At 37.4% G+C, this 24,352-nt stretch overlaps 1 protein-coding gene across 1 annotated transcript in view; it reads left to right on the top strand.

The window, feature by feature from the left end:
- TTC3 (tetratricopeptide repeat domain 3) overlaps window positions 1-23,938 on the top strand; it is a 62,023-nt gene extending 38,085 nt beyond the window's left edge. The window contains exons 24-45 of the mRNA XM_010186974.1: window positions 87-151; window positions 1,507-1,643; window positions 3,914-4,228; window positions 4,899-5,162; window positions 5,592-5,638; window positions 7,861-7,917; window positions 9,250-9,326; window positions 10,005-10,157; window positions 10,527-11,436; window positions 13,352-13,417; window positions 13,976-14,125; window positions 15,311-15,450; window positions 16,818-16,886; window positions 17,493-17,589; window positions 18,631-18,731; window positions 19,434-19,527; window positions 20,107-20,205; window positions 21,618-22,039; window positions 22,477-22,597; window positions 22,750-22,977; window positions 23,192-23,281; window positions 23,828-23,938. Coding sequence (XP_010185276.1) covers window positions 87-151; window positions 1,507-1,643; window positions 3,914-4,228; window positions 4,899-5,162; window positions 5,592-5,638; window positions 7,861-7,917; window positions 9,250-9,326; window positions 10,005-10,157; window positions 10,527-11,436; window positions 13,352-13,417; window positions 13,976-14,125; window positions 15,311-15,450; window positions 16,818-16,886; window positions 17,493-17,589; window positions 18,631-18,731; window positions 19,434-19,527; window positions 20,107-20,205; window positions 21,618-22,039; window positions 22,477-22,597; window positions 22,750-22,977; window positions 23,192-23,281; window positions 23,828-23,938 — 3,813 coding nt within the window. The remainder of the gene's footprint in view (window positions 1-86; window positions 152-1,506; window positions 1,644-3,913; window positions 4,229-4,898; window positions 5,163-5,591; window positions 5,639-7,860; window positions 7,918-9,249; window positions 9,327-10,004; window positions 10,158-10,526; window positions 11,437-13,351; window positions 13,418-13,975; window positions 14,126-15,310; window positions 15,451-16,817; window positions 16,887-17,492; window positions 17,590-18,630; window positions 18,732-19,433; window positions 19,528-20,106; window positions 20,206-21,617; window positions 22,040-22,476; window positions 22,598-22,749; window positions 22,978-23,191; window positions 23,282-23,827) is intronic.
- Window positions 23,939-24,352: the final 414 nt, after the last annotated feature.

Raw genomic sequence — 24,352 nt, 5'->3', positions numbered from 1 at the left:
AGCATCAAAAGTTCCTGGGGTTTGGAGTACAGCAGTGTTGCATTGTAACCCATATTTAATTAACGCAATGTCACTTATTTTGGTAGTTTGAACAAAAAATCATAAAACTCAAGAAGCCACCAAGAGCCAGTATTAAACAGAAATGTTCAAGGTAAGCTGTCTGCTGTTTGAAACTAAGTTGAATTAATTTTTTTCTCTAGGGTTGGTTTTCATGCCTTTTTCGAATATAACAAATACTTTGGAAAGCTTGCCCTTTGCCTCTGATAGACTGAAAAATCTGATGAAATACATTATGATCTGTTACAAAAGCATTTGAATTAACTTGAAAAAGAAGATACAGACCTACAGATTTATAACAAGCATTGGAAGGCATTAACTGGCATTTCTGAATAAATTATTGGTAGCTCTTTAATGGTCATATAGTTACTTAAAAACATTTTCAGTTTGGTCATAGGAAACTGTTCTCATACACAGGATATGAGTTGATGCACATCTGATTTCCAAAACCTCTGTGTTGAGGGATAAATAGTCCATTGCACCGTTGACTCCTTGACAGTTTGAACCACTTGTTTTTAAATATAAATTGCTGCAGCCATCTTTAAGTCTTTATAACTGAAACTTAATTTCGTAGTGAAATCAGTGGGCAGGGAAGTAACTTGTTGTTTGGGAAAAGTGATTTGGAGGCTGTGTGCAGCACGAGAGGACTGTTTCTTTACTTTAGCTCTCCATGCATGTCTTTCATTTGTGCTAAGGTACTTAACAATTTGAATGCTACAAGAATGGGTGTCTGTTACCCTCGACTTTCACTGCATGTGCATCTAGATGAGAATACCACCTCTGTTTTCTGTCTGAGACTGCAAGCATTATTCTGTTCCCTCCCCTTGCTAGCAGGAAGAAACTCAGGAAGATTTTTAGCTGGATGGGAGAGGTATTGCTGTGTGGCAGAAGTTCAGCACCACTGTTCCACAGCACTTACTGTCTAACCAACTGCGTGTGAACATTTAGAAAGTGTAAATAAAAACTATATATAATGGTGGTACTTCTGTTGTTAATGCACATAACTGAGTTTAAACTTTCTGGTCAAGTAAGTTTATAAATAATGAGGAATCATGCTGAGAGGATGGACAAAACTGATTTTTAAAAGTTAAAGAAATCAAATGTTAATATTTGGTTCAAAATGCTGAGTTGTAAATGAAGGGAAAAAACCTGATAGTATTTAAGTTAATCCTAATTCAGCCGTCATTAATGTGAGTAAAAATTACTGCATCTTGAGGATATTCTTACACTTACGTACTTGACCTTTATGAAACTTCTATGAAAGGTTGTGGCCTCTTAACTTCTAAATGAAAACTAGCTTTATTGTATTTGTACTTTTCATCATAATATTTTATAGTAGAATGGGGCCTATAGCTATTGTAAAACATGACAAATAACTGCGATGTTCCTAACTGCTTTGGCAACTTATCTAACGTAACGTTAGGCTCACCACTCAATTGCTCTTTTCAGTCTTAGGAAGTTAAAAATGAAACAAGAAAAAAAATTACGACGAAAATGTGCACGAGAAGAGGCACAGAATTCTGCAAAAAAGAAAATAGAAGAAAACCAGATGGGAAACGAAGCATCTCAATGCAGTGATCACAGTGGTATGTGGAAGTATAGATAGTTGTTCTAAGTTACCATGAGGTAGCATAATTAGCACTCTGAATGTCTTAAGTAAAATTATAGCAGAATACTAATATTGAACACAGTCACCTCCTGAAAGACTTGCATTTTTACTTAAGATTACTTTTATTGAAGTTCTGCTTTTAATTTCTACATAACTTTAAGATGTTACTGTATGGTTAAGTTCCTTGTAGAAAACTTTGATTCTTTCTTCATTGGTTCATTAAAAAGCAGCCTGAAGTGGGCACAGGCTCAAATTCCAAGTAGTTTCTGAAAAAGCTTTATGCCCAAGGAGTTAGGACAGTGCTACAGAAGAAAACAACCAACAAACAAACTGCATCTCAGACAAAGAAGGAATGATATCCTAACTGCAGAAATTGCAGTGACTTGAAAAGTAAATTTCAGAGAATTGGGGAAAGTACAATACTTCAACCTGTAAGTATGTAGTCACTTGATGCTCTAGCTTTTGTGTTCCAGTTACGCTGGTCTGCAGCATTCTGTATTTCATAAGTGTGAACTTCCACTGCATTTTGTATTAGGGCAAGGTACAGTGCAAAGAAAAATGAGTGGGTTGGGTTTTGTGGGTTTGGTTTGTTTTTGGTTTTGTTTTTTTAATTTTTGTCTGTATTATTAATTTTAAAATAGTGCTCACAATTATTTCCTTGTAGAATTTCATAATAAATACTTTGAGGGCACTTTTTCATCCCATGCATGGCATACTTGGAATTCTCCAGAACGCTGTTGCCTATTCAATGGCATATCCTGGCACTTTCTCTTTGACAAGCTTTCAGGTGCTAATCTTTTTAGGTTTTTGTCCTTAACCATTTTATTTGAGAGCAGTCCCTTCCATTAACACCATAGATTACTATTTTTGCTTCCACATGGTTTTCTAAAATCACGTTCAGTTGACTTTGTGGTTTATTTGGGTTTTTTTAAGTCTAGGTAATCTTTCCTATGGCTTATCTTTAGTTCTGGTCTTTGCATCCACAGTTGGTCACTCAGGTACATGTATGTGACTTCGCTGTCCTAAACGCCTTAAAACTTTTAAGAACTAAAAATTCCTTAGGTGTGACAAAAACACTTACCCTGAAGTACTGTTGGTAAAAGTTGGGACGCTGATGCAGGAATAAGTTGACACCAAGCAACTTAGCACAATTTGCAAAAGTCTGTGCGTTGGCGTTGGCTGACCTTTTAAATTTGTTACTTCTGTAATAAAATTGAAGTCTTGCATCTCTTTGGAGACAAGCTATCTGTTACCCTATTTTTTCACCTGGGAAAAGTTTGTGAGGAAATCTTTCAAAAAATCCACTTTAATCTCACAAACTCTCTAAGAGGTTGAGAGGCCAATTTTAGGGGAGAGCTAGATCAAAAAGGAGGTTTTGGGGTTTGGGGTTTTTTAGGATTTTGGGGCTTTAGTTTTTTTTTTAAATAAGAACAGATCTGCTTGCAAATTGGAGAGGAGTGCAAGTGAGATGAGCACTTGTTTGTATGCATGTTTGTAATGTACAGAGGTTTTTAATGCAGGCTCCTGCACGATAAACTCAGGCATGGCCTGTACCTGTAGAGTTCATTGAATCTTGGTATGCTTGGAACTGCTTGTGTTACAATGCTTAATTATTCTAGGTATAATATCATAGTGTTTTTTGTTTCTAAAAAATTCTCTTCAGATCTACACCTTCTGGCTATAGTTAGTGTCAGCTAACCTCTGAAAGTGGCCTTTCTATAAACGTGTGGTCTTGAAGAATAGTGACAAGTGAAGGCTGATATGAGCCAGTAACTTATTTCAGCCTTGTTCTAGAAGGAACCAGTGGCAAGGTGAGGGCAAAGGTTTTTTTACTGGGTATATGCTGGAGCACTCATAAGCGTGCCTTTGCTCTGGGACCTGATGCTTGGGGGAGTTCTGTCTCTGCATCAGGGCTGGCATGCAGGCCCCACAGGTGAATCTGTATAGATGATTGCTTGAAGCTACAATTACTGACAGGTAATTTATTTTTTTCCTTTTCTGAAATCTAGTTAAGATGCTAAAGGTTATTTCCTTGTGTAAACCAGATTGAAAACAATGTTGTCACATTCATAATACTAAGGCTAGCTTATAAGGAAAGTTAGATATTCTGTAATTTTCAGTGTTGTGATAAAGCAGACAATTAAAAACACCACTTAGTCCAAATCTGTACTTCAAAGCTGATGTTTTTAATTCTGGTGAACAGACATGAAATCCTTATCTTTTTATTTTTTTTTTATCCCATTATAGGTTATGTTCAGGATTTATATGCTGGCGATGGAGTCCTGCAGTGTATCAGTCGAAATATTGAGCAAATAAAAACAGCTGTTCACGATACTTCCAAACTATTAAAGGAATTACTTTCATGGTTTGTAATCAGTGAGGAGGATTACACATCATATTCCAAAACTAGCAGCGTATCACATGAAGTGATTGAGCAGCTCATCGGTTACTTAATTCAGGAAAAAAACAGAGTGAAAACAAGGGGCTTTATCCATGTGCTGAGTGAGCTGGAAGAAGTGGATCCCAAATTACACAAGTGGTTGAAACATCTTAACAACTTGGGTAGGCTTTATGTTTATGTAGTAGCAGATACCTTACCTTGTCATAAATTATTCGGTTTACAGATTAAAAGATAACCTCCCTCTTTTCCAGTCTTACTTTCTTAACTTTAAATGGTAAAGTAAAGCTTTCCTCTTTTTTTCATTTACTTGATCCATAGTCAAGATTTCTAGAGAAGAAAGTATGACCATTGGTAAAACAGGAACAACCGCTTTTGTCTCCTCAAGTGAAGCATTCTGATGTGGGCAGAGCTTTGTCCATGTAGGAAAGAAAATTGAACAGACAGATATATATATATTATTTATATATATAAATGCTTTAAATTCCAGAATAGGCTTAAATGATAATATTTGCATAAATAATAAGATGCAAAACCTTAGACAAGATTTCGGTTCTTAATTCTGTTTTGTTGCATTCATATCCTTTGAGGAATTTATGTAGATTTATTGTACAAATAATAATTTGATGTTAACTAAGAATAAAATTTATATAAACTCCATTTATCATTTGTGTTTGCATTTTCGAGATATAAAAGTTTTTACATAATCTGTTTCAGCTACTTTAATTTCTAGAATAAACAATTCCTCTTTGGTGAGGACGGTCACACTGTAAGCACTACAACTCTGAAGCCAGAATGCAATGTTGGTTGTTTCTTTTTTCCCACCTGGTTTAGGTCTGACAGCTACAAAGAACTTTCTCCTTCAATATGGACAATTTTTACAAGAGCTTGACCTTTCTATTTTAACCACACTTTGGAATGAGAAGTATGGCAGTAAATTTGACTATGTGACAACTAGTTCTGAAGACAAAGAGATTCGTGATTATTTCTTAAAACCACCTCTAGAGAAAACCCGTTGTTTTATATGGCTGTTAGAAGACAACAGAGAAAAATTTCTATTTCTTCATCAAGCTTTAGATGATTTCTTTGATAAAATGGGTAAGTATGCAAAGGTCATCTCACTCTTACAAGCACTCTGTTTTATCTGTTTTTACACCACATTTGATATACTCTGTAAAAGGCTCAAACTTCATCAAACTGCTAACCATCCCATAATAGGGATCTTCTGTGGTCAGTGTTTACAAGGCAATATGTCTTCAAAAGGCAAGCTGCCCTTTTTTACTTGTTTTGCTGTTTTGTTTCCAAGTTTCAAGTTTACCTTTGTGCATGAATGTTTTTCAACCAAAATAAGTACTTGTCTTTCAGTTTAAGCATAAAGTTTTTCCAACAGCAGTCTTTGAGGTGTTTTGCTGGTATCTGATAAAGGATTATAATAATTATTACTATGATTTCATAGCTCACTATTATAAGCTACATAAAAGATTACTCTTTCTGTTTGTGGATGTGACTTTGTTATCCTTTCAATAGATGACCCTACCATTATATTAAAGAAGCAGGGAAATGAAAATATATCGGTAAGTGAACTTAATGTCTCTTTGGTATAAGCGCAGAAACAAGTGTGAGTGTGGTGTTTTAAAAATGTGCAAGAGTGTATAGAGACACGCATCTCTTGGTTTATTTTACATCATCATCCTTCAGACCTGATGAGAGATTTACAGTTTTATTTTATCTTTTCCCCCACCTCCCTTTTTCTTAAAGCATTTGAAGACTGCATACCAATTTTCTAAACTGTCATCAGTAAAATACTTCAGGGTTCACAGAATCAAAGAATCTTAGGAGTTGGAAGGGACCTCTAAAGATCATGCAGTCCAACTCCCCTGCCAGAGCAGGATCACCTAGACCAGGTCACACAGGAATGCGTCCAGGCAGGTTTTGAATGTCTTCAGAGAAGGAGACTCCACCACCTCTCTGGGCAGCCTGGTCCAGTGCTCTGTCACCCTCACAGTGAAAAAGCTTTTCCTTATGTTCAGATTGAACCTCCTATGCTCCAGCTTGCACCCATTACCCCTTGTCCTGTCATTGGCTGTCGCTGAGAAGAGCCTGGCTCCTTCCTCCTGACACTCACCCTTTACAAATTTATAAACATGAATGAGGTCACCCCTCAGTCTCCTCTTCTTCAGGCTAAAGAGACCCAGCTCCCTCAGCCGCTCCTCATAGGGGAGACGCTCCACTCCCTCAATCATCTTTGTGGCTCTGCGCTGGACTCTTTCAAGCAATTCCCTGTCCTTCTTGAACTGAGGGGCCCAGAACTGAACACAATATCCCAAATGTGGTCTCACCACGGCAGAGTAGAAGAAGGTTTTCTCTTTAGTTAAAACACAAACCAACCAGATATCTTTTAAATTATAGGCTTTTCAAGGATGCAGATGAGAAAGTTGTAGTGAAAGCAGATTGAGGGTACTCTGATGTGCCATATCACCTCCTTTGGATAGGGAAAATAAGGCAAATAAGGTGCATAGGAATGGCATTTACATATTACTTGATAAACAGCAGTTTGGTGTTAACTTAAAAAAAAGTCTTTCTAAAAGTATCATTTAAATATTTAAAAATATTACTTAATTATTATTTTAAAAAAAAGTGCCCAATTTGCTAACTGACTCTTACTGACTGCTGTATCTGCGTATTTGCCACGGCAGTTGAACTTGAAGCATGATTCTTCCTTGACTGTGCTTAACTTGAATTTGCATAGACACTAATTGTATATTTTACAGTCCAAAGCAAAGCAACAAATGGGAAGGTGGTGTAACCCAGCTTTACCTTCAGATGTCTTTAAATTGTAAGGCTAGGAATTTGATGCTTGTTCTGCTTAGTACTAAGTACTAGGTAAAGTAAATTTGAAGTGAGTTAGAGATATTTTGCATTTGTTCATTAGAATTCACTGATGCTTTTCAGATTCAACCCATAAGTATTAAACTGTACATCATTCTGAACCACTTCTTGATTAGTAACTTAATTAAAATCCATTGTAATTGGCAGAAGTGTATTAGGTATTTTGGTTAATTATGTGTTTGAGACACTCATTTAAAATTATTCTAGCCTGCGGATAAATTTCTGTACAAAACCAAGACTTTTGATACAGAATAAATCGTTAGAGTTAATTAATTACTATACATGTTAATAAGATGTGAAATTCTTTGCTTTTTCTTTTAATGAATTGGAAATGCAAGAATGAAATGAAAGCCATTACAATAAAACTACTTCTATTTCAGTATTACTTACATCCTAAAAATAAACTGGTAGGAAGTTACTGTTAGTTATGTTAATCTATAATCACACTCCCATTAAAAAGTGAAGATGCATTTTAGTTCCTTGCTTAAAAAAACGAAGTGACCAGAACATTGGACAGTTCTGTTTACTTCTTGTTGCCCAAATGAAACTGCATTGTGTGGGATGTCACAGCTGCTTAAATATGCAATTTCAGCTATAAGTAATGAGTGGGCATCTGAAATACTAAAATGATAGACTATTCTGGTTTTAAAAATCAATGGGCTATGCGTTTAAAGAGGAAAGTGATGAAAAGGAACAAACTTGATCAAGTGTTGCAAAGCTCTGTTTCGTTTTGTGTTTTCCAGCTGGGGATGGAGTGAGAAGGGGGAACATTGCATGCTTAACATTGTACATCTTGCTGGTCAAACCAGAATGAGAACTTTCGTAGGAAACTTTACAAAATTTACATACTGGCTTTGGAAATGTTATTCTAATGTAAAAACCAGTGACTTTATTTTTTCTGTTACAGACCAATAGTATCAAAGTTAAAAACAAAACCAGGAAGAAGAACTCAAAAGACTTGAAGGTAACTTTTTAGTGTCTTACTAGAAATAGGTTTTTTAGAATTGCTGGCATTCAGATGCATAGACTGTTTTCCGAAATAACACTCATCCTTGAAGTAGTTTTTCCTGAAGTAAAACAATGCTGCTAAGGCTCAACTAATACAGTTTTGTTTTGTTAAAATATGAATTTTTCAGTATAAAATGTACTTCTAAACTTGAAAAAAGTTACTTGTGAATAACTTCGGCTCTGACTGGATACCAGTATGTTCAGTTTATTGACTGCTTTGATCTTAATTTCCCATATAGGAAAATGAAAAAAACAGGTGTGAATGCTGTACACGGACTGCACTATGTAACTAATACTTCATGCTCCATTTCACTTGGCAATGACTAATAGCAAACTGGGAGAAGGACACTTTAGGGGTCATTTTGAGGAAGAAAAGTTTGTCCATATACCTCATGAAATAGATCTGAAATTAGTCTTCAACTGTCTCTTCTGATAAGTTTTACAGCCATATCAGTAGCTAAAGATGCAAGCATTCCATTTATTGCTCAGAAAAATGTTATTAGTTGATCAATTTTATATAGGTTTTTCTAGGAATAATGTCCTACCTGAAACTCATGCTGTCTTTTGTCCTGCTCTTCTAGATTTTGCTTTATTGAAAGCTTCAGATAAAGTTGCTTTTGTTTCCTCCATGCCCCTATCTTTGTATATTTTTACTAGAATGTGAAGAGTAAACTTAAGACTTTTCTCCTATTATCATCAGCCAGGTTTTTCTTTTTCTGGATTGGATGCATTTAGGCAAGTCTGTGTATTTCTGAAGTTATTAGATAATAAAAATGAAAAGACAACTAAAACATTGTAATCATGAACATAAGAACAGCAGGTGTCATATTAAAACCATGTGGAACTAGGGATAACTCAGACTCACTTGTAGTAAAATTATTAAAGCTTGAAGGCTCTCAGGCATAAAGGAAGAGATTCCTAGAAAGTCAGTGGAAAGCAATGATACAAAAGTCTTAAGCTGTAGTGTTCGGGTTTTTTTAATCCAAACTCTGAAAAATCAGGCACATCTATGATTTTGATGAAATAGTAAAAAAATAGGGAAGTTGGGCTGAATATCCCAATTTCTTTTTCCAAAATAAGTTCTGAAGAAGAAATTAATAATTTTAAATTGGGAACTTTCTCAATATGGCTTAGTGCTGATAATAAGGTTTTGCAGTTCGTAATACGGCACCTGAACGTGTTAAAGTTATAGAACAAGGCTTAGTGTAAGTTACTCAAAGCCTTTACAGTGGATCATTTTGCATATACTTTTGTGAGATAAAAAAATTAATAATCTGTTTTTAATTAGTCTGTTTTAGTATTATCCAGTGGAATTAGTACAGCATCACGAGAAGATGATAAGATATTTATAGAAGAAAATACTTTGTAAGTACCATCATGCACCTTTGCTTTTATTGCCTAAAGTCCAAAGTTCTTTGCAGATAGAAGACAATCTTAGAAACACCAAGTCTGGGTTAACATCTAAGGAGTTTTGATAAGAGCTTGTGTAGAGCCATTACTTCACTGCTTCTGGGACTGGTGGAAGGGGTATTAGATTTTTAGATCTTAACAATTTAGGAAGTAACCAAATGGTTTCTGGGCTGCAGCCCAATACATCTTCTAGTCCAAAAGCTGTTCTTTCAAGTTTACTTGCTTCACACGTCCCATTTTAAAGTAGCAAGAAATTAGTTGATAAATTTGTACAAACTCCCTCAGTCACAACTGAACTTTGCCATCCACGCCGTATCAAGCAGATCGGGATGTTGAATTGAGATGATTAGAGATCATTGCTCAGAATTTGGGTATTCATCAGAGCTAGGCCTTACTATTATTATTAGCTAGTGGTGGGTCACTTAAGTTTAATGATTAAGTATTTTGGGGATGGTGTTTGTTGTGCTTGTTAGAAAAAAGTTTGTGATTGGGGTTTATTTTAGCACTGCGTTGTTACTGTACAGTGTACCGCTTTCACTGTATGTGAAAAATACGATTACTTTCAGAGATGAGGATTACTGTTCATATGCACTATTTATTTCTTCTCTCTCTCTTTTTTTTTTAATGCCACAGAGATTTTACAAATTATTATGAACCATTTGTTATCCCAGAATATCTTCGGGGGCAACTAGAGGAATTTGAAGCTCTCTCTCAAGTTTCAAATAGTAACAATTATCAAGGACTTTTGGATAATAACCCAGATCAAACCTGTGAGAGCTTATATGAGTATGTATACATTTCTGTGCTTAGCAGTTGAAAGGGCTTAATATTACTTCATAATTTTTAGAACATATTGTATTAAGTCCAGAATTTGAGTCCTGGTGGTCTGGCATATGTAGGTGTGTACATAAAGGCACATGCTAATGCTTTGAAATAGTTGCATGTATATCGTAAGAAGTGGACAAGTTTTGTTACAGAAAATTTTTATGCTTAGCTAGAACACTGTCTTCCAAATTATTGTTCTTCAGTAGTTCCAGGGGTTGTTTTTAAGTATTATTGTGAAAATACAATGTGTGAAAAACAACTTCAGAATTACATGAAAAAAAGTTTTTGATTAATGACAACTCTTTTTTTTTTTAAATTATTTTTTTTAAGATATTTCTCTCAAATCTTGGAAGAACATGGCCCTATGGAAATTAATAATAAATTACTAGTCGGGGAATATGAACATTTCCCTGAAGAAACTCAAAAGATTGTAGAAGATGAAGGTGGTCTGAAATATTTTCTTCTGAAATCCTTTCGTTTCATTATGGTGGATAATCTTATTGGCTTAAGAAAGCATGCAGTTCTTATTAAAGAAAGTACAAACAGAAATGAGACTGGAGCTAATGAAGAAGAAAATGGTATGGTCTGGGATCTGCAAGAAGATTCTTCCCAGAACAAGGTATCGTTAAATCCGGCTGCTAAGGAATTCAAACCACGGTCTTATCCTGAGCAACCCCATATATCAACATCTGCTGACCTAACAGCAGCACATTATGAGACTCCACAATATTTGCCCTGGTCTTTTCCTACTTCATGTAAATCAGTGCCTTCTTTACTTAGTCAGAATATTGCTACCATACAGAGTGTGTCGCCGTTTTCAGAAGTTTTACTGAAGTGCTTTGATTCTAAAAATCCTGATATATTTTTGTCTCAGACATTCTGGGGTTATCAGTATGGAAGATTATTGCCAGTGCCTTCTCAAATGCCTCTCGTGCCAAATGTTGCCGAGCAACCTAGTTATATTTATGCTGGTCATGCAGCTCATCAGGATAATGACGAGTCAGCAATTTCAGACCAAAAATCCGTCTTCAGCAGTTTTATACCAGCTGAAAAACAAACGTATGAAGACCCTCAGTGTCAACCAGAGGACTCAGATAACACATTTTATGAAGACAATTTTACTGTTGCAAATACTACAAATGAAGCTGAATGTGATATACATGTTATTAAGACGGGGAAAAAAAGCAGAGGTACGCCTGTAGTGAAAAACAGTCCTCATACAAGGATGATAGCTGTGCAGGTAAGAAATTACAATGGAACAGTTATTTGAGAGCTTTTAAGTGATAAATGACAGCGTGGAGCACTGGAAAGTGCATATCCTTTTTGAATCATTTCTTTATGGCCTCCCAAAGGGTCAAATGTTGTATAGAGTTTCAAGAGCAAATATTCAAGTAGTACTTCCAGCCACCCAAATATAAGGGATCTTAAAAGTAGTATTTAGCATTCTCTAAGACTTATCTCCCAAAAAAAGGCCATGAGTTGGAAGATACTGAGGTGTTTTTCAGACTGGGAACTTCTTTAAAACTTGCACTTTAAGTTGTTGACACTTTCTACAACTGCTCTTGTTTTTCGTTTGTAATTCTTTAAAGAGGGGGTCACTCAGTTTTGTTCTGCCTGAAATTTTCTTGGATCTTTTGATCCAGGGTCAAAGGAGGGAACTGATGCACATCAATTTCAACTTTTAGAGGTTAAGGAAAGTCTTTCTGTGTCATCATTTTCATTTTTGTAATTAGTTCAGTGATTTGGTTTAACTCTCGCAATATTTGAGGATTTGGATCCTTTGTACATTCTAACCATTGCTGGCTGACGCTTCCCTCCTGGTCTTAAAGTGGCAGCCGAGCTGTAGGGTGGCTTCAGGGGCAAACTCCCCCACGTTTCCTTTTCTCGCCTGAAGTAAAAAACCTGAAAGTTTTGTCCCACAGGCAGAGAAAGCACTGCAGAGCACCCTGAAAGGGGCAGAAGAGGTGGGAGCAGTCACTCCTTAGAGTGAATTCACTTCAGAGTTAGATCAGCAAACACCACTCATGAAAACTTACTTCAAGTAACAGCGGGAGATGATGGTCACATCCACATTTGTTACAGAAAACAGTCTGGATTAAGGTGCCGGGTTTTCAGAGCTATGGATATGAGTTATGGATATGGCACTTTTGAGAGATTTTCCAACACGCTAGAGGGACTGCTGGGGAGGAGTTCCTCATCTTCATTTGTTTCTTGCCAATAAGGCGGGGATTGCTGTTTATAGCTGTAAGATAAGCAGTTGTCTTTTCATTTTTGCTCTCTTAATTAGGAAAAAGTATTTTTTTTTCCAAACTTTTTTGTGTACAGAGCTTTTCTTCATTCTAAATTTTTCCTGAGCAGTTGCTGAAAGTTAGCTTCCCAGCAGTCTTGGCAGATGAACTTTGTCACTTAGCTGTCTGGGCTTTTAAAATGGGATTTCTGTTTGGTTCTTGAACAGGTGCAACCAAGAGATAACAGAAGAGGCAACAGTTTTCAACTTAGTGAATTATGGTTAGCAGAGATCAAAAGACCACTAAGCAACAGAAATATTTCTGTTTGCGAAAGTATGGTAGAGCAAGGCATTTAACATTATCTGACTATGATTTTTAATAGCCTGTTAGAATGGCAGCATCATAAACTGCATCTTTAATATGTTGCATGATTGGATTTTAAACTTCACTTCTTTCAGTAAGTCCTTGATGTGGGAGGTATTAGAGGGATAGCAGGGACTTAGCAGGTCATTGAGTCTCCTCCCTTCTAAGTAGAGGCACTTCTGTAGTAGATCTTGAGTTTGGGAGGAGCCACGAAAGACAGCCCCTCAGGGAGCTGTCAGACACTGGTTTTGCAAATCTTAAGTTTCCAAACATTTAGAGCACAGCTGTATTTAAAGAGCCAGAGAACTGTGCTCAATATAAGTGCCTTATGGTCAGTTAAACTACGGAAAGACTACAACAAAAAGGTGCTTTCATTATCGATTGAAGTCCATTTCAGAAACACTTGTGCAATTTCTTCTGACATTTTAGATAGACCTAGTTCATAATACAGTTGAATTAGTAAAATTTTAGGCTAGGTGCAAAGGTCCGAAACAGAGCTGATGAACTTGTTGCATGTATGAACAGGAAAGCTTTTTAATCACCTAATGGTTCTTTGTATTTTAGGTAAATCGTGAAGTAGCCGATAGGGAAACTAATACCTTGCCCTTTCATCCGTTTGAAATGCAACAAGTAAGTTACCTGCGTATTTGTTTGTATTTCTCATCAGGAAGGTTAAAGGAACGGCCAGAAATTTAGTAGTGAAAAGGAGTGAAAAGGGAAAGGTTCTCTGAAAATGGCATGTTTTAACAGGTATTTTTTAGTTTGGTTTGTTTCATGTTTGCCGTGTGTGGTTTGTGGTTTGGTTTGTTTGGGGGTTTTTTGGGTTTTCCTCCTCCCTCCATGTGGGGCTGTATTCTGTGATGATGTTTTTGTAAACTTCACATAGGCCCTCAACAAGGAGGCCTTAGAGCTTTGTTCTGTAGCTATTCAGATGTTGGAGTATGTTTTATGGAAATCTAGTATTTCCTCTCCACAAATCTGGAGCTCTGATGTAAATACTCTATTTGGGCACAGAGACTGAGGTTAGTGATAGTGTTATGACTGCACCAGGAGATAAGTGAGAAAAGTTATGGCCTATTCTTCAGTTTAAACAAATACCTATTTTAACTACTTTAATCTATAAAATGTTCTCCTGACTGTAACATGACAACAAATACTAGACTGTCTTTTTATAACTGTTATCTTCAGGGAGATATTCTGCGTGTGGAAAAAGAGCACCAGGTGTTGAAAGAACAGCTTAAAGAAGCACAGGAAAAATACGAACAGTTAGAAAGCCGAAGCTCAGAGGAAATCAGTGCTTTAAAGGAGCTCCTAAGAAAAAGTGTTGAAGAGACAGAGGTAATGTTTGTAATCCATGTTTTTAATCCATGCAGCGGTGGGACAAAGTGCATGGCTCACAACTTTGGTTGTAATTGATCCACAATTTTATTTTTGAAATTTGACTGGTAGGCCTCATTGCTGTGAAGTCTTAACTCAGCAAAGCTCAGTACCTCTGTGTGCCGCCTTCCTTCAGACACACTTAAACACGCAGGTTATTGAGGTTCAACCCGAGAACAAAAAAGCAGTGCGCTGCTGACCCTTTCCTTCTTGATCTGTGGGGTCGACTAAAGGATTTACTTCCTTGAAGATGTCTGGGAGCAAGAGGTGTCCCCAAACACCACTATCAGCCTATTATCACTTTGACTTGATTAATTGAATAGTTAAAGCTGCAGATGCTGCGCTACCCATTTGTCCACATGAAAAGGAGTTTTTCCATTGGGAAAAGAAAATAAAATCAGGTGAGACCAAAGCTGTCTCTCCCCATGCCCTCTCTTTAATCTTTAGTAGATGGGGCCTGCTTAATCTGTTTAATACGTTTTTTGGAGCGTTGTAGTAAACTGATGTACTGCAGCTTGGGAGCTCCTGAGTTCTAGCGTTACCCTTGGCTGTGAGTAGACTGGCAGAATTTAATATGAGGGATAGCAGTCTCACAGCTTTTTTCTATACGAATGAATATTTGGTAAAAATGTGAGCTCAAAAAGTTTTGAGCAAAGCACGGCTGTATGAATGTATCCATGGGCGTTGTAGGCACTTCTTTAAAAATACTTTTTTTTTTTCCCAGTGCTGCATTGATGCTACTTTGGGGTTTTTTTAAGCAGTGATGGCAGCCGTAAGACCCACTCCTGTCTTGCTCTTTTATGAATTTTGCAGTTGTTTTGAGCTGGATTTTGAGTTAGATTTCAGTGCGTATTTGTACGTGACACGGTGGGACTGGGGTTCTTCTTTTAGCTGACTGCAAAACAGGGTTGCAGGACTTCTGAAGCCAACCACGTAAATGAGGTGCGCAGATTATTGCAGGAAAGCATTTGAGTGTGTTGCCCATGCTAAACACCTGAACCAACAGTAAATTAAGCATTGGTAAAACTCTGTTACTGCAGTTTTCACTGGCTTGACTTTCGATCATCAGTGTTAGCAATGTGCTCTAACTTGCATTTGAATAAACAGAATTTTCAGAAATAATGCTTTCTTATTTTCTGCTTGTAGGTATCAAAGAATGAACTGGACTGGCTTAATCAAGACTTAGAAATAAAAGTGAAAAAATGGCAACAGGAGAAAAAGGAAAATCAAGAGAACTTAAAAGCACTAAGGAACACAGCTAAAAGGCAAACAGATAGCAATGATAGGTACTGATGTTATATACAGACTTACATTCATTTCGCATTGCTTGTTTATTTTTAAAGCAGCGCTAAGTACAGTTATTTCTAATGGACTGTGAAAGTTTCAGTGTCTGTTGATTCCAGAGCGAAAACGTAAACTTGTTGCCCTGATGGTCATTCTGAGATGGGTTAAATGCAATTCTTGCATTACAGGTGCTGTTAATAGGATCCACATAAAATGTTATTTACCCTAATTAACAACTACTACTCCTTCACTATTTAAGATTCTTAAGAATTGTTTAGGTCTGCACTGGTTTTCCACTTTTCCTCCTTCATGACTGACCATTGATTGCTTCCTCAGCATGCTCCTCTACTGCATTATGGTTAGCTTTTCATTTTCATTCCCATTTTCATTCTTCCTTCTTCTGCTGTTCAGTCGACCCAACCAAACTCTGCTCTGCATCTGTTTTCCTTACATGCTTTTGGTCTGTTCTCTCACACAGCCTGTCTGAGGGCCACCCAAGGATGCAAGTTTCCTACTTTTCTAGTCCTGTCACTCACTTCTCAGATTGTCTCTTCCTTTGGTTTTCTTTTGTTTTGGTTTTTTTTTTACCTATCCTTCACCCTAAACCAGAAACCTTCAGGGCTTTCCATGGAACTTAAATCAATAATATCAATGTATGAATCCCACCATGGCCCCGCATGCAGCAAACCCAGCTGTTCCCTTGGCAATGGCTCTCCTGTCTATGGAGGAGCAAGAATCAACGTCAGCCAGCTTCTGCCACAGCCAGCCAGCATCATGTCACTGGCTACTGAAAAACAAATCGTGTGTCATTTGAAGTATTAGCAGTAGCTTTTCCTGAGACATTCTGAACACCTTAGAAATCAAGTAACCTCATCATTGGCTGTGTAACCAGCGAGGTGTTTTAGCACAGTAGTGGGCTGAAATACGTACGTGTCTGCTTTCCTATTCTGATTTTTCTTTTTTTTTTTTTTTTTCAAGTTACAGCTAAACATTTAAAAAGCTTCTTGGTAACTGATGAAATGGACTGACTTTGCAATAGTTTTACTAATCATATTTGACAACTCCTGCTGTATTTTTAATGTTCTCTTTCAGTTTACAGACCTGAGAAGACTTCTCAGTCTTGAATGCTTGTTGTTCTTGTCCTTGAATGCTGTTGTGTTATCTTTTAGTCTGAGTAGTTTGGGCCAAATCTCTCTTGAAAAGTCATTGGCCTGCTTTTATATTAGTTACTGCTTAATTGGGAATACATTTAAATGCACTTAAAGTATTACACAACACGTAGATGTCACTATGGTTGTAGAGGAATGTGTCGCCTCTTTGCTTTTGAACATTTTTCAGAACAAGCTTAATAAATGTTTGCTTGCTCTAGGTATTCGAAGACCATTGATGAGAAGGAGAAGCAATATAATGTATCTTTAAATACATATCTGGAGACCAGGTAAAACACTTGTACTTTTCAGCATATTTAAATTTTTTTACTGACTTGTCCTTATTGGAGCTGTCTCCTGCACTCTGGATGAAGTCTTAGGAAAAATAAGCACTTTAACCTCTATCTCTTGCTCTCATTTAGTTTACTTTTACCTATCATAAGTCAATATTATTTTCTTTTAGATGTTTAAAATAATCAAAATCTGGGTTTTCAAAATACCCTCATTGTTTCCCTCGATTGTACAATACCATGTTCTAGAGCACACGCTACAAGTTGGGTGTAGTACAGACGTACTGAGCAGTTCTGTGTAGCTTTGGAGCTTCACACGCTTCAAGTCCTAAATGTATGCAACGTTATCCAAACATTTTATAGAAGTTTCTCATTTGTACATAGTTATAAAGTCAAGGCTTAATTTATACAAGCGTTCTTTATAAATGTGATCAGGCTCAGAACAATAATACTTGCATGCCTGCAGTAGCTCCTATAAGCTTTTTAGGTTACACAGTGGAAATGTGGTTGAGAAATGCCAAGAATATCATTAAAATGCTGTTAATTTTAAATGATACTCTGTTGTAAATGTTCTTTCAAATATTTTCAAATGTTTTTATTTCACAGTAATACACTTGCTAGTGAGAAAGTAAAATTGGAAGAGCTTATAAAAAAGAGTCAAGATGACTACCAAGAGTGTGTGAAAAGAGCTGTTACAGCAGAGGTACAGAGAACAAAAAAATCTTTATTAGATTTTTAAATTTAATATTAGATTTTTAAATTAAAAAAAAAATCAGAGCTTGAATCATTTGTGCTGATAGTAGGTGGGGAAGATAACTGGTGAAGTCTTATCTAAAAATGTACTTTTTAAATAGCATCTAAAACTTTTCGTATGTATCAAAAATGTGAGTCAAATATTGACAAGTGCTGTTCAGCGTTACCCTACTAAACTTTGCACATCATCAAGGCGTGTTATCATTACTGACCAGTAGCAAAAGTGCACAGAAATTAGGGCATATAGTATTGCCCCAAATAAGATTCAGCTAGTAGTTCAGTTTCATACTTATCCTTGTTATGAATAGGTTCTGCTGCTAAGAATTAACCATAGGAATGTAAAAAACTCCTTGTTGAAAGTAAGTCATGGTTAGTGAAGATGTAGCTGCTACTTTATCAGGTAGAATCAATGCAACAACTGACTTGCGTGTTTCACTGAAAGGAGGAGAGTACTGACAAATACCAGTATGTTTTATACTGGACGTGCTTTGAATATCATGAACAAGTCTCCCTTCTTAAGAAGGGCCTGAAGACTGTCTTATCTGCGGCAGGTTTTTATAAAAAAATTAGATTGCTGGTCCACATTAGTCTTCAACCACGCAATATTTAAAAAGCTGCCTTAATCACTTAAAGTGTGTGTGTATGTGTGTATACATAGACACACACACACATATACATACACACACACACACACACACACACATATATATATATGATATCTGATAAGTTGCAAATGGAACACTCATGGAAGCTTTCTACTGTCAGCTGAAGTGAACGTAGCCTTTTTTGCTCCTGAAGGCCTGCCAGGGCTGTTAATTCCACTTGAAATTCCTCACTGAGGCACTGTGTGTGCGTGTTGTACTCTCTATCACCGAACTGTTGTTTCAGATATTTATTGAAAACTATTTTGAGGTTTTATTCCTTGTGCTACAGCAATGCTTTTACTGCACCATACGTTTGGGGTTTTGTACACAGTTATGTTTTGTTACAGATATCAGTACTCAAAAACTGGAAGGAAACTGAAGTATACAAGCTAAGGTGCATAGCTGCCAATGCAGAAGCAAATCTCAAGATCGTGAAGTCATTGAGCAGGTAGGGATGAGTTTACCCCCGAAATCTCGGTACTACTCATTGCTAAATACAAGTAACCACTGAATGTTTAATCACAATCATTTAGCCAGACAAGTCAGTTTTGCTTACAGAGGGATGCTAGCCTGAAAGGTGCCTAGAAACATCATAGTTAAATACAGCTTTCCTGAAGGTGAATTTCTTCTTAGTCTTAAGTCTTCTTATCACACCAAGATGTGTGGTACTTAAGCAGGAGCAAGCTCATCTTACTCTTTCTTAGCTGGGGAAGATGCGGCTACTGGGAACGTTCCAGTTATTCCTGCAGTTATCACTGGGAAGGGGCTGCAATGTAAATAGAAAAGAGCGCAAATAAAACCGCTGGGTGTGCAAAAGTTTTGTTTTCTTCCTCACAAGAAACTAAGTTAGCCCTTGTTACCATTTTTAAAACCTCACTTTTACTTTTAAAAACTTACTTACGCCATGTTCCCTTTCCCTGTCTTTATGTTTCTGCAAAATACGGATTTACATTTGAGGAGTCCACTTATAAGATTGGATGGCATCTCAGTACCAGTGATTTAACTGATTTTAACTTAAAAATGCTTGAAGTCTTTAGCTGTGATTCAGTTGGTAGGTGAAGGAACTGTTGTACTAAAACTGTGGGTCTTAAACAAAAATAATGGAGATGTTGGAGTGTTGGAGTTTAACTGAAAATCTTGAATACTTCAGCAGCTCAGCCTCAGCAGCACCTCAGTTGAAGTCACAGGTTGATTCTTGGGAAATATTTATTTCAAATGTAAAGAAACAACTGGAAAAAGTAGAGGTAAGCCTTAATTTCTCTTAATGAGCTCTAAGTTGAACTTTGGAAATTAAACCAGAATGCATACCTTAAATAATTTTGCATTCCTTTTTTACAACATCAGTAGCTTGTCCTCTAAATATTGAACTCCATTTTTTTATTTGCAAAAGAAGGATACAGTTTTAAGTCCAGATTATTTAAGTATAGTTAACTTACAATGAATATCTTCAATTTTATAAAGGCAAAAACCAGTCCTTTATACACTTGCTTCAGAATTGGATCCCACATTAACAAGTCTAGACTCCTGGTTCTTTTGGGGTTTTTTTGAACACGCAAGTTCTTTAAAAGCAACAGAAAACTCTCTGAAAGGTTAAGATGTAAAATGTTCCAGGCCGAGTTTTAAGAACTAGAAAGGGTTTCCCAAACCCTTTCAAGCATCAGCACAAGTACTTAAATACAGATTTATGTTGCTGTAGCAAATAGCAGCCTTACGTCTCCGTTTTCTTTGGTGTTTTTCAAAAAAGTAGTCATGTTAATGCCATTTTAAAGAAAGTGAGCTTTACTTAATGCTGATGTGGAGGATAATTTGTTTTCCTTCTGCAGGCTGAGTATGAAGAAAAAATCCAGAGCGTGAAAAATGGTGTACGGAACTGCCTCACTAAAATGAAAAGTGTGGAGCTGCTTTCTCCTCCCAGTGTCTTAGTACGTATCGTCCATTTGAGAGCAGTTTGTTAAGAAGTTTTTTCAGTTTGCACGGGCATGGCTATCCCCTGCAGGACATGTACATGAAGAACTTGAATACGTAGCCTTGAGTATAAAGTAATCTGGCTCTCCGTATGTCCAGGTGATGTTGAAAAGGAAAAGGTGACCGCAGATCAGCATGATGAAGTCCAGTGAGAAGCACGTTCTCAAGTCCTTTGTGAGGCTTAAGCTCTTTAAAGTTGGCTTTTTAAGATGCTTCATGATCTGTCTGAACTGGGACGCTTTTGTTTGCTTTCAGAGGAACTTAGATTCAAGGCTTTGTTCTACATAAATACTGTGTATTTATGATTGTTACTACAGCTTTTCTGGACTTAGACGAGTAATAGTTGCAGTTACGCTCTCCTGCATACCTCTCACTAGGGGTCTCCTTTCTACTTACTGGCACAGAACTCCTAAGAAGATGTAGATAACTTTGTTACCATCCTTAGGCTACCACCAATTCACAGGTTGGGAGAGAGCAACTTTTGACCCTCTTGTTCTGCCTTTGATGTCTGTTTTACTGCAGTAACAGAGGAGTAACATTTTAGAAGACAGATCTGTAATTCTTTCAGCTTTGAGAAGACTTTAATAGGCAAATATGGAGTCCAAATGAAAAAGACTCGATGAAAACCCCTTTTTCTCCCTGTTCAATTAATTCCGTTAATTCATTTAACACCTTTACAGAGAAGGTAAAATACCGCTTCAAAAAGGGGTGAACTAAAGAACACAGAACATGAACCAGCTGGTTTGACTGTGAAGAAATGTGGAACTTTAGTTCTGTGTTAGAAAGCAGCCTTCCTAGAGCAGTCGGGTTCTGAAACAAATAGAAGCTGTAGGGTCAAACAACTGAGCTTATTTTAAGGAGTTCTTTCCATTTGTGGAAGAGTGTCATTAGTGCAAAAAGAAGTCTTCCTGGGTCTTGTCAGCTCCAAGTTTTTCAAGACGACTACTACAGCTGATGTGTTTCTGTTTTAAAAAAAAAATTACTCTGGATCATATAATCAATTAAAACCAGTGAACCTTTTCTTTTCAAACTGATGACGTTTATTTAAAGCAGTTCTGTTTCTACCATCAACTTCAAGCTATACTTCTGTATGACTTACAGCTGTTCAACAGCTGTGCATGCTTTAGCAAAGCAAGAATAAGGTAAAGGAACAGTTCGTGTATGTGTGGTCCCATTCAGTCCTGTTCCAGACAGGTTGTATGTCGTTACATATCAAAGAGCACCTTTGTGCAATATTTTTACCTAGGTAAAGCAAATTGAGGTAAGACCTTCCAGTTCCTTAGCATGACCAAATGTGTGCAAATGCTCAAGAGTTCTGCTCAGATTCTTTTAATCACTGTTTTTCCTGTGAAATCTGTTTCTTTCCTAGGTAAGACAAAGCAGACCTCCAGTCAGTGATCCCGCCATTGTCATGTGTTTCCCTGCATCTGCACATCCCAATTTACTGCCTGCGTTTTCAAGTTCTGAAGATGCAGCTCCAACACGTGCCTCACTTGATGCACCAGCTGGAGTTAAGCCAGCAAATGCAAATTCAAAGTCTTGCCCTGCAAGTGGTGCAGCAGTGAAAAGTCCCTCCAAACCTCTGAAAGGATCATACTCTGATACAGTTTCGGCAGCTTGCCCATCAGGACTTTCAGGAAGTAATACTCAGAATGTCCAGCCAAACCAGAACCACCGCAAGGACTCAGCTGTACAACTGAGGCCGTCTCCACTTCCAGACAACAAAATGCTTCCAAAGGCATTTGAAAATATTATTGTGCATCTCCAGAGTATATTCCCAAACTATAGCAGGTGCGTTTTTAATGTGTGTAATGTCCTGTTGGATAACAAAGTCCTGAACATCCAATGATAAAGTGCAAAACCAATTGATTTCCTAGTAGATGGCTTCTATTTCACAAGAACAGTGATGTTAGTTGTTCCCCTTCCTCCCCTCCCTCAGCAACCTATGCTGTTGGGTTACCTGTTTTGGTTTTTTTCTCCAGTTGGAACCACTGACAAATACAGTGTTTTATTGTTTGGATTTTTTTACAACTGAGGTAGCTCCTAGTTACTGGGAGGTGTTTGAAGCAGGTACTTGCTGCAGTTCATTGGAGAAGTTGGCATCTTTTAAAGGGTTTACTGCTACGAATCAAACGTGGAAGCAACAGCGTTCTCTAATGCTGTGACTGTGCTGATAGCAGCCCTGTTATTGCCACTTGGTAATCATGTGTTGTTTCCCGCCCCTTCAGTTCAGACTTTATTAGCTTCATCAAAGACGTACAAAGAAGAAATGGGAACACATTGTCAGGTTTGAGCTTCGAGGAAATTCTAAGCAGAGTGACAGAAGTTATTCTGGACCAAGCAAGTAAGGTACTGTGGTGTGCGTAGTTGCTGCCTTTTCTGCTGTGCATGTCTGACAGAGGAGACAGTGTGGCACAGCTCAGAAAAGAGCGCAGACTTGCCTTTGCTCTCAAGCTCTGAAATGCAAGCTTGCTCCAAATTCTTTTTCAATACCTGTCCAGGCACCAGCTTCAACAGGGAGACCTGCAAAGTCGGTGTCCTCCGCTTCACTGGCACAGGCTGGATCCGAGAGTCGGGGAGTACCTGCAGAAGACATCACACCCGGCCCGTCCAGCGCAAGACTTGCGCATAAAAACGCCTCAAGTAAAAGTCTATCTCGGCCAAACCTCCAGCCCTGGAGAAATGTTGGAGCAACACCTAAGTCTAAATGGAAAAAACTAGAGTACACAGTAAGTGCTCCAGGGTTTTAATGAATGTGAAGTTGCTGTGTTCTTGTCAGACACGAAATAGTATTTTTTCCATTATTATTTCTTTGATTGTTGTGTGTACAAAATACATCTATTAATATACTTAATAGGCTTGGTTTAAATTAGTGACATTATTAACTTACTAGAATTCGCTGACCGTTGCTGGTTTTCAAATAACTTAATGTTGTATGTTCAGGCCTCCAGGGATGATCCTTGTACAATATGTCACGATGAGCTAAGCAGAGACTCGTGTGAACTGGAATGTGGGCATCACTTTCACAGAGAAGTAAGGATTTTTGTTCTTAGCACTTAGATGCAAATGTTTAAGAACTCTGCTCGGTTACACCACTGTTCCACCTCCTCAAAGTGACCCTCCTCCCCCTTACCCTTCAGTGCTTAAAGAACAGGGCACAATTTTCTTTCACATACTTTGTACACCAAGACTTGCTGTATACATGGTCTTCGTGTGTCAGAAAGCTTCCTGTTTTATAGTGAGTTATCTTTTTAGTTAAAAATCTAAACCCTGTGTTTGCCACCTGATAGCAGCTGCACGTGTAACTTCACGTAGTAAGAAAGTCAGAAATATGTTAAAATAACATGATGCTTCTGTCTCTGACCTTTGCCATCACCTCATTTGTTTATTGCCGATTTGCTGTTGCAGAAAAGGTGCAAGTGTGAACTGATGAGCACAGTGTCAGAATGAGCGAACAGTTTTCTAACTGCAGATTTTGGTGACATACAACATGTTGGGAAATTGCTTGCCTGTTAGTGACAATTATTAAAATTTACTTTTTACACCAGAGGTTTCAACATCATCTTCCTGTTCTTGCAGTGCATCAGAACATGGCTTAAGCAACATTCAAGTACCTGCCCTATCTGCCGCGTTCACGTTCTGCTACCTGAAGACTTTCCTGAGCTTCCTGCATGGAACAAAAATATCTAAAGCTTCTTTTACTTGAACGCATTGTAATAAGATGCAAAATAGCTGCAGAATAACCACTGTGACATGGAACAGTCAGATGATACCTAGAAAGAGACAGAAGCCTGGTTCATTGAGGTGGAATACCATGATTCAGTTCTTTAATCTTGAAACAAAGTTTGCATTTCCCTCAATGCTGAAGAGCTCATTTGTTTAAATCAGAATTACGGTATTTTTATTTTTGATGAAGCAACACTGCATCTTTATTGTGTATGAATATTCATCAACAGCATGAGGTATGGAAGACAAACAGCTGAAAGAATGGTTATCCTCCTGCTTTAAAAGTCACTGCAGAATTTGTCCCAAATAGCCAAAAGACCAGGACTAGAGTGTGACTGTTGTTTGGGTATGAGCAGCATTAAATTGACTGTATAAAAT

The sequence above is a fragment of the Mesitornis unicolor genome, unplaced genomic scaffold (genome assembly GCF_000695765.1).
Source record: "Mesitornis unicolor isolate BGI_N332 unplaced genomic scaffold, ASM69576v1 scaffold28396, whole genome shotgun sequence".
Taxonomy (NCBI): Eukaryota; Metazoa; Chordata; class Aves; order Mesitornithiformes; family Mesitornithidae; genus Mesitornis; species Mesitornis unicolor.
Note: the sequence above shows the minus strand (reverse complement) of the source record. Positions and strands in the feature narration are given on the sequence as shown.